Consider the following 10,578-nt stretch of genomic DNA (forward strand, 5'->3'; position numbering starts at 1 on the left):
AATTCAATTAAAAAAAATAATAATCATCAGATTAAAGGATGAACACTCTAGACACGTTTGAAAAAATAAAAATCAGTTGGGGTGTTGGGGTTTTGAGTGATACCGGAAACACGGTGTATACTAGGCGCACAAGATACACAAGGGCAGCTGTCAAGTGTCAAAGGTCGCGTCATTCACGATGACGTGTGAATTTGACAAAGTAACCTTGGATGGGATGTCTTTAGGAACCATGGCAAGAGACATCGTGAATGACACGATTTATGTAATGGTTTAAGAGGAAGCTGTGGCAGAAGGCCAAGAGGATCTCAATATTCTTAATAAAACATAGAAACAAGAAGATTAACCTTATATGTAAAAATAGTATCATGCTAAAACTACCTAATCTTAAAAATCGAAATAAGATGCCATATATTAAAGAAAAAAAAGGAAAAGGTTTCGTATACGAAGGGCAAGCACCTACTGCTTGCCCTTAGAGTTGGTCAAAGACGCCTACTTCGCCTAGTCTTACAAAGATGACAAATAGAAGAGAAATTTCGACGGCTTCCACTGTGACGGGGTGGCCTAGGGGTTCATGGCGTTAGCCCGGATTGCTAAAGACGCTGGTTCATATTATAGTAGTGACATAAAAAACAAAAATCAAAATATTTGTTAAAATAATTTGATTTGTTCCATAGTTGCGGATTACCTAATCCTAGTTTATTCAACTACTTATGAGAGAACAACGTAAGCTTCATATCCGAAATTACTAGTAGGTAGTTTCTACTGTATTATTTGGAATAGCGTATGTAGACTACGAGTATTATTCCCTTTAGACGCGTGTGTAATAGATATATGCGTAGGTAATGAACTCCGCCAACTGAGATTAGTTTCAACAAGTTAATCATCATATAAAACGTCTCAGGCATGTCATATTGTCAATGCTATCAGTAACAGACTTATTCAACAAGTTATAATGTGCGTATATGCCTCTGACATGTTAACTTGCCGTCTGTCAAACTATCGAAAGTTCATAACCATATCAATAAAGTCATGAGAGGCTGCGTTGTAATTTGAATCTTAATATATCCGGTTTAGTATTAGTAGTTTAATTATATATGGAATGACTTGTGACCTTGTTGTTTGACGGGGTAGAGTCGAGTGCGTGACGTAAGAAGGGCGGGCGAGCGCTGGTGAAGGCTTGTACTAATCTCCGTGTCAGGAAATCGTTTCGCAGGCCATTTCAAACGAGGGTTCGGTACTGAACTCACACGCATTTAAGTTCAATTTCTTGCATAATCGCTGTTTGCTACAGCATTTATTGGCTGTCAATCAGGCAGATTACCCCGTACCATTTGCCTATTAGCCGAGCTTAATGCATAGGTACGAGTTTAACATGCGAATGTAGTTGGACACTAATAATTATTAATTTTCTTAGTTTGTCTTTTTGAGCCGAATTTAGACATTGTCTCTTAAATTGTTTATACAGGACTACATATTAAAATATCTATTGGTAGAAAAAACAGACTATAATAATGAGTTTTTTTATTATAAGAAAATACAACTCATTTCCGCGCCATTTTCTATGTGATCCTAACACACTTGTATCTTTACAGAGAACCTCTCGTCACCGACACAAGAGCCGGCGAGGCAAGAGCGCGAGAACGGCGACAGCAAGCCGCCCAGCACGGAGCCGCCGGCCGCGTCCCCGCCCTTCCAGCGCGAGCCGCCGCGCACACCGGACAAGCCGCAGTGGAACTACCCGCCGCCGCCCGTTGACATCATGGCCGGCGGGGCCGCCTTCTGGCAAAACTATTCCGGTGAGCATCTGGCGCTTTTCAAAGCCTTCAGTTGGGGCGAGCGATCGAAATACTTTCCAACCGGCCTGACCGAAGCGACAATCGTTGACGCTACGTGGCGACCGAAACGCCACTGGCTCTGTCGTGCCAATACGGAAGAGCGATAGTAAGAAATATGCTTCGGAGCGTGAGCGGTTGTGACGTTGACTAGGTACCCAGGTGTCCCCGTCATAGCTTTGAGTTCCAGCTCTTTAAGTTAAACCTCGTAGAACTAAACTTGACACAGGAGCAAGCTATGGTGGCGCCGTCTGTACAGTCGACTACAAAGAGATGTATCCACTTTTTCACCTTATTACAATGCAATAAGGTGAAAAAGTGGATACATATCTTTGTAGTCGACTCGTACAAACCTTTGACAATTACCTAAACGTATAGTCCTTCAATGGTCACATTTGGAATAGTTAGTTATGATTAAATTCTGTAGACATGTTTCTATTGTATGGAGTACTGGATAATGGGGTACCCTAGATGGTGCTAAAGATTGAAAACCATAAGTTACTAATGTAATTTGTTTTTAAGTCATGCCAATCAAACCTTCCAATAAGCAGAAAGTACATTCTTATTATGCTTTCACAAGGGGCATGCACTGGAATGCGTGTATGATTGTTAAGTTATTGAATCCACCCTTAAAATGGAATGTTTGCTTTGCGTACTTGGAATTCTATTATATTTATGAGATTTAAATTCATTTGAAGCGAACCAAACACAACAATATACCTAATATTTCTGTAAAATTGTTTTTTTCTGTAGTGGCTATTTATGTAGTGGTTGCGATGCCTATTTGAATCGTCTATGAGTATACATTCAAACGAAAGCTTTAATACTCTTGCGTATTTTCCAGACGAGCACTTTATCAAACGAATTGCATTTCAAGTGGAAAGCAACTAATTTAAGTGTTGCCTTACCCCAAGTATCATTCAAGACGCACGCAAACACGCGAAACGAATTAGGCACTCGCAATAGCATAAGAAACGGCAAAAAGCTCTAGGGTCCACACAACTAGGTAGAATGAATGTGATTATTATGAACACGGAACCAAATTATTACAATTAGCTGCATGTTTAAGTGATTAACACACTAAACTTAGGTATTCGTACAATACAATAGCATTTTTTTTAAATTTATTATTAATGAAACCATAACCGTGACTTAATATGACTAGAGTTCATTGCTAACTATTCGTACGTGTATAGGTATTTCTAGTTACCATTTTGTCATAAAAACTTAACAAAAACTGATGTTCGTGAACTTTAGAAGTGTATTTTTATATTTATTTGGCAAAGTTACCTAGGACGGCAGATACTTTTTGGCGCATTGTTTCGCCCTTTACTAATACATGAAACTCCATGAAAATTAGTTAAAAATATACTTAATATACTTATGTGTTGGTAGTTCTGGAGTCATTATATACCTTTATACTGAACGATGACGGTAAATATGAAACTTGTTTGTAGGAAAACAAAAATTAAAACTTGATTCTTTTCAACGCTTTTGCTTTTGCCGTCGGTAAAAAATCGCAAATTAGAAAAGTTTTTCTCCTTTCTTTGACGAACGGGATGAGTCAAAATATAAGGCAGATAGAAAATTATTTTCATTCAAATGATAGGTCTTAATTAAAAATAGGTAATTAATTTTCTAGAGTTTTATAGAAAAAGTTTCAAGGTTTTAAAATGTATCAAGAGGTAGTAATTTCCAACCCCCCGGTTCGGTAGTAAGCAATGAATTTCTAGGGACTTAAGTAAGTGTATAGGATAGTGTGTGTAGGGGACTTAAGTGCTATATAGATACATAAAATGTCATTGATATTAATAAACATAACGTTACTGTGAATGAAAACATACCACAGAAACATACACACACACTTGTAAAATCATGTGGGTTAAATCCCACATTCTCTCTTGTACACATTTGAGAGGAAACCTTAACTATACGGCTGCTGACACAGAAAATAGTATATACCTATCTTATCTGTTGGAACTGATAAGCTACTGATGGAAGTAATATAAAGTTGAAAAATTAATAAAGAAGGAACTTTTCCCGTGTACTTTATAGGTGAGCTTGTAAAATGAATGGAAATAAAATTGTACCGTACCGCACAGGTGCGGCCGAAACCTTTGACGATAATAACTTTTTGTTTACCCTTCAGGAATATGAACTACCTCTAAACCGAACGCTCTAACTAAAATTTGTACCTGCTCAAATAAAAAAAATCTTGCGTAACATTTATGATAATTTTGCCGACATAATTGCCAATGAGTGTCATAGGTAGGTAGTAACTGCTTAATAAAGTCTATAAATCGTGGTGACCACGGCGATTGTTCAATACAGAGCTTAATACTCTTATTAGGTATATCAAAAATACTGTTTTATCTTTATTAAAAATACACATTCAGAATTTTACGTATGTCTTTGTTAAACTGGAAATGAAAAGAATTGGTAAAAGATTTAAAGATTGAGGCAAAGTCACGAACAAGTTGGAGCTTTAAAAAAAGTAAAAAGAAATCTGTTAATAAAAAATCAATCCTATCTTTGTGATTGGCCACGCTCTGACAGTCATCCTTCGTACGCCGCTGTGCAACATTGCCCATTTATTGGAGTTATCTGGAAGTGTGTCAGAGGATTCGGCAGTGTTTTAAAGCATCTTACACAGCCCTCTTTCCGCAAATACCGTTTATTCAACCCTTTTTGTGCACAACCTTCTCGAATTCCCAAAAATAATTAATGAAGTTTTTTGCCAGATTTTTTATCAACAATTAATATTGCTATAACAATGAACGAAGGTGTCGATTGCGGCGTAAAATTTAAAATTTTAATGACTGAACTCCAATATACTTGGATGTTGTTTTAGCAATTATTTTTATTTTGGGTTGACGAATATTCTATTTCAAAATTGCAGACGTTATATTATGTTTAACAGGAGTACCTAACTACTGTAAACTTATTATCCTAGGTATAAATATAAATACATACCTATTATAAACAAACAGAAATAGAAAAAAAAATAATAGCTATGTGCGAACAGATACAATTTCTTGTCGTCAATCCCTTGTTTTTGTTTATTTTTAAACTATAAGTATCCATTCACTGTTTTGCGTGACAAAACTCAGAAAAGGAAATATAAAGTCCCAGTTTTTTGTGTGAACCAAATGAGATAAACAATTTGTCGCCGCGACAAATGTCGTTGTGCTGGTATCGTAATTTCTTGCTCGATTCTCTATTTAGTTATACAATCGATTCGTTTCTTTGAAAAATTAATCGATAGTTTGGTTCAAGCAACCTGTTTTTCTCATCCGTTCCAAAAAAAAGGAATGTATTGAAATGCCTACGTGAGGCTAACCAATGCTAACAACAAGCAAAATAAAAATGTTGAAAAATCACTTCTTCGTCGACGAGACACGAGGTACCGAACAATTACGACTAAATGAGAATTACTTTTTGAGACACAAAATAAGAAACATTAAAGTAAAAGTTTTATTAAGCAAAGCGCTCAAGCATTACGGTTATTTCAAAGAACAAATAGATTATAGCAGTCAAAGGAACCGGCAATTCTATTTTAAGAGCGGCAAATGCAAAAATATTACGTATTCAAACAAACCTAATGGGACATTTAAGGGGTGGCAGCGAACTGAAACGGCAAAGGCCGAAGCTTTTAAGTGTATAATATTTAATTGTGACGCCCTAGGCGTATAATCTCGCCCGGGATAATAGGTTTCTGTTTCGGGACAACCCTCGGCGGCGACACTTGCGAGTGTGATGCCCTGCAGCCAGTCTTCACTGACACAAATCGGATTATAATTGAGTTTTTATAACTGACGAATGTTATTACAAGCAAAGAGTTTCACTCCCCATTCATGTTTCTTTGTTCAAATAAGAAATCAATTGTCATATTCATATCACAGGATTCACAGGTGATGCATTCGCATCAATGTAGTTAAAATTTCCTGATGTAATTTTGTAACTTAGGGAGACACAAAAAGAAATAGGCTATAAATTAGGACACTCGAATCATAAATTGTAAACGAATGCCGGGATAAGAAATTGAATTCCCTGTTGAGAAAATGTTCCATCAAAGTAAGCAAAAAACGCGATTCCGTTTATATCTTTTATATCTCGTAAATTGCAGGAGGCGGCAAGCGTTGCATGAAATTGAATAAGCATATTTCGTAAAACGTCGACGTTTTCGGAGACAATTGCCTTACCTCACCTACTCTTGCCTCTTCACGAACTTTGTCAATTTTCTTAAAATCTTATTACTGTGTCTCCTGTTCTTGAGACATGTTTTAAGTTATTATTCAAATCTTTTTGAACTGTCTGTCTGTTTACACATCTTTCATAAGCTTAACCCGCTCCTGGAATAATGTACACCATTTTGACGAGGTGTACATAATTGCGGGAGTATCACGGAATAACGGAAACACAGTCCGTAATGTTTTTGTGTCCTATTACTATTTGCGGTTAAATATATTTATATATTTGATGTAAATACATTAAGTAAAGATTAGATTACAGATTATAGTGACATAATTACGGTACATATATTTTTTAGATTTTAATCTCATAATTGAATACGAAATGTATACTCATTGAGTAATACGTGCGAAATATTGGACTGTGGCATCAACATGAAATTTGTTTTATTTCATAAAATTAAAGCACAAAGTTTCTTTATTTCAATGTTTTGAGTATAATTGTTATATAATCTTCCAATATACTAAGAAAAAAAATCTTGTTTATCTTTTAATATAGCCTTTTTTTGACTGCCGTAATTAAGTACACGACTTTATATGAGTGTATCTTATTCCGGTATACTTATATGAAGTATATTAAAGTATATAAACTCATAAAATAAGGTACAGAGACCCGGATATTATGTTTTTAAACTTCCTTAGTTAGCTAAAAATCTTTATGCCGCATATTGGTTTGTCCGTCAGTCAGTCTGTCCATCTACGATTTAGCTCAATCATCATTAGTACCTACTAGAAAGCTAAAATTTACATGAGGACAATACATAATAGGATAGACATATATAAATATAAAATAGTGCCTATTTAACCTTTCGTATGCGTCTGTCAAAAAATTGTCATTAATATATTAGTCATAATAACTACATGTTAAAGTTGAAACAATATGGAGCAGATCTGCTCCTAAGCATACGAGAGGTTAAACCGATTTCATCAAACATGGCTAAGAAGATAATACTAACATACTTATCTAACAAAGCAAAAGGGAGTGTACAAGTTTCTGATAGGGTGGCAACGCGCATGTGACACTTTTTTTTTAATTGCAGGCGTCCATAGGTTACGGTGACCGCTTTCCATCAGGCGGACCGTATGCTTGTTTGCCCTTAAATTCATAGATTCCATTGTTCTCTAATATGGATATGTCCACACTGTCTAAGTGTCCATTATAAAACAATAGTCCCAACCCAACTTTTGGGAACAAGAGAGAATACAAACAAGAAAATCGGGTCTATATTTTAAATCGTACTGTCACCTTCTAACATAAACGTTACTTTAACACGTTTTTGCAGGTGACTGTACTATTTGTCCTGCCCTATTGACGATAGTGGCGATTTTTCTCTATTTTTCAGGAATGTAGGCTAAACAAGCATTTTATATTTCTTTGTAGAAAGCTTTGAAAAATAAAACTGACACTATGAAGAAATTCATAATAGTTACTGTACGCACTCATGAGTAAATCAGTATAACTAAGGTACGTAGGTAGTTATATTAACAGTTAAAACCCTTTTGAACACAATTTAATAATAATGAATATTGCGAGTGGCAGGGCAGACACGTTTTTACTGCGAGGTAGGTATACGTCGAATATTAATTTGGCAAGTGCCACACTTGCGCGATTCTGTTTGATCTGAACCTCCGCAGAACACTAATGACATTTTCCGGGACGCCACACTTGTAGCCTGAATATGAACTTTAATTTGAATTGTGGTGGTTAGTTCGTCCTGTATAATTAAGTATAATTACTTATGTAGCGTATTTGTAATTGTTAGCAATTCATCCCTTAATTTGCAACTTTATTTCCACTTGGTTTAGTTGTAAAGATTTAAATGAAGATTTTTCTAAATGAGTATTTTTTGTCAACAGAATCCCTCGCTCAAGAGCTGGAGATGGAGCGCAAGTCCCGGCAGCAGGCCATGGAGCGCGACGTGAAGAGCCCGCTCTCGGAGCGCGCCAGCTACTACAAGAACTCGGTGCTGTTCAGCTCGGCCACTTAGCTACCAGACCCCGGGGCCGCCGACCACCCCCAGGACCGAGACAAGCCTGACGAGATCAGGAAACCGATCATCAGCGTCAAACCCGAATTCAGGGAAAAATAATATCCAAAGATTTATTGGACACTCAATTCGACGGTCCCTAGTGACTACTTCGACTTAGCGAATGGTCGAAAACAATATGTTCATGTACATTAAATGTTCATCCGATTGTTTATTAAATTAGTCAAGTTTTTCGTATAAAGATCTCGATGAAGTAAGTTGTACTTCTCTGTTTTGAGATTAAAAAGCACTACAGTAATGTAAATATTGTTATTGAAGTAAGATTAGTAGATTTCGTGGCGAAGTCTCATGACCTCTTCTTCCATAGTAAAATTTGTAAATATCGCTTTATATTTTAAGTAAGTCTAACTGTTTATCGACGATTTACGTAATTTATTCGTCAACATTTAATCTTTAACGAGAGTACCTTTTAACTATGCCATATTTATAAATTAAGAATGAATCAGTTTCGTTTCACTTCCTAGTTTTCACTGTACATGTTTTGTATTCCAAGAGACATTGACTACCTTATCCCACATATCTTAGCCTCATAGCTTTGGGCATTTAAAATACAAATTGGGCTCTTTAATAAATTGATCATGAAAACGGTAGGAATTGATCAAAGACTGTTTTTTGAGATTTTTTTCGTGCCCCGCAAGTTGGCTCGAGCTGGTTTATCACATACTGTTTGAGTTCCTAAAGTATTACGTTCAGTGAAACTAAATTATATTTTAGGCGGTACCTGTGTATTTATTCGTAAAATATACGAATTCGTCGACCATATTGAGAAATAATAGGATTATATTGTGATCTTCTATGATGTAATTTATTCAATTTTAGTGCAATGATTAGATGTAACTTTTACTATAAATAGGTATCTGCATTACCTTGCGATAGGTTCGTTACGTTAGCTGTTTACAATTACACATTTATACAATTGAAATTTATGGACTGAACACAGAAGAGACAGTTTTGCGTACAATATAACCTAAGTGTTTACTTTAAAGTTTGGTGGCGTAGACACTGTATAAATAATTATAATCGCTGTATCTCATATCCATAACGAAGAGCCGATGTATGGATAGCTATCCTTACATTAAGTACGGTAGTTTTAACATTATATATAAAGTATAAATGATAGTGTTATTTATATGATTAGTTTACGGGGACTTTAAATGTCTTGAATAACTTACATTTAAGATTTAGAGATCGTATCTGGTGTGATATTGGCGCTTGGCTATAATGAGTCGTAGCATAAACATGAAGTACTTTTGTACTCCGTGGAGGGGCTGGCTTATCCGGACTTGTACTGTTGATAGTTCGGAGCGAGTAGTCAAGCGCCGACGCCACCGTGAGCGCGCGCTGGATGCGACGTTTCATCAGTAATGGGTAATGAATAAAACTTAGTTGTTACTATAAATGTTTAGCTGAGCATGTGTGGCTGTATGGAGCGAGTGAATGTGGTACTTTTGTATCAGTTACATTTTATTTCCTCGACATAATGTAGAGGCGACAATACTAACATAACATAGAACAAATTAATAGTGTATATTGCTCGAACTGTCTACAATTCCAGTATTGTCCACTGATATTTTTATTCCGGCAGATATTGAGGCTTTATGTATAACCTTAATATTCAAATTTGTTAGTTGTATGCAATTTTGAGAGCAAGTGTTATTTATTATTTCTATTATAATTATTTTACTTAAAAATTGTGTGTGTGCCTTGTATCGTAGATGAAAATATCAAGATTAAAAAAAGTGAAAACATCATTTTGTCTTTCTTTTCATACTATAAACTAATATTATTTACTCTATTCGCTCAAAAGTTTTGTCGTTATGTTTGACTTGACGCATCATACCCCATTTAGTCGTTTAAGGATGAACTCTTGAATAAGGATTTTTGCTATTGTATATATATATTTTTCGGTAATTATGGATCCAATGAGACCATTATTTGTTTCTTGAACTTCTCTTATCGGACGTGGATCTACTATTGGTAAAAACATGAACTATTTTTTTTTTTTTAATTTATTTATCTAAAAACACTTATATACTATTTTATTACATTTGAACAGCGAGCGAAAACCGCTAACGGTTTATCTGCCGCCGTTGTCGGACGTGGATCTACTTTATTGGTTGTTTGTAAAAACCCGGGTGCGCATGTACTTGGCAACAATAGTTTTTATAATTGTTTTTGTGTTATTATTAATTATGTTACACATCATTAGCCAGCACATATTCTTTTCCCATAGTCAGTAGGTAACGTAAACGCAGCAAATGCGAAAAGGAAATTCGTAACTCGTGTCGATTTAAAACACTTCCTTCGGTCGTGTTTTAATTTATCGCCACTCGTTTCGATCTTCCTTTTTTCGCACTTGTATCGTAATGTACTATTATTGAATCTTTGGCACATTTGGAACCGCGGCGTAACAGGCAGGGGCAGTACGCGCTAGGCCAAACCGATCGT

General features: G+C 35.8%; 1 protein-coding gene across 4 annotated transcripts in view; it reads left to right on the forward strand.

Annotated features, from left to right (window-relative positions):
• LOC125232634 (dachshund homolog 1) overlaps positions 1-9,875 on the forward strand; it is a 189,451-nt gene extending 179,576 nt beyond the window's left edge. For all 4 annotated transcript variants that reach the window (XM_048138383.1, XM_048138390.1, XM_048138399.1 and 1 more), the window contains 2 exons: positions 1,593-1,796; positions 7,940-9,875. In XM_048138383.1, the coding sequence (XP_047994340.1) occupies positions 1,593-1,796; positions 7,940-8,070 (335 nt within the window). In that variant the 3' untranslated portion in view covers positions 8,071-9,875. The remainder of the gene's footprint in view (positions 1-1,592; positions 1,797-7,939) is intronic.
• The last annotated feature ends 703 nt before the right edge of the window (positions 9,876-10,578 follow it).

This window comes from Leguminivora glycinivorella, chromosome 1 (genome assembly GCF_023078275.1).
Source record: "Leguminivora glycinivorella isolate SPB_JAAS2020 chromosome 1, LegGlyc_1.1, whole genome shotgun sequence".
NCBI classification, from domain to species: Eukaryota; Metazoa; Arthropoda; class Insecta; order Lepidoptera; family Tortricidae; genus Leguminivora; species Leguminivora glycinivorella.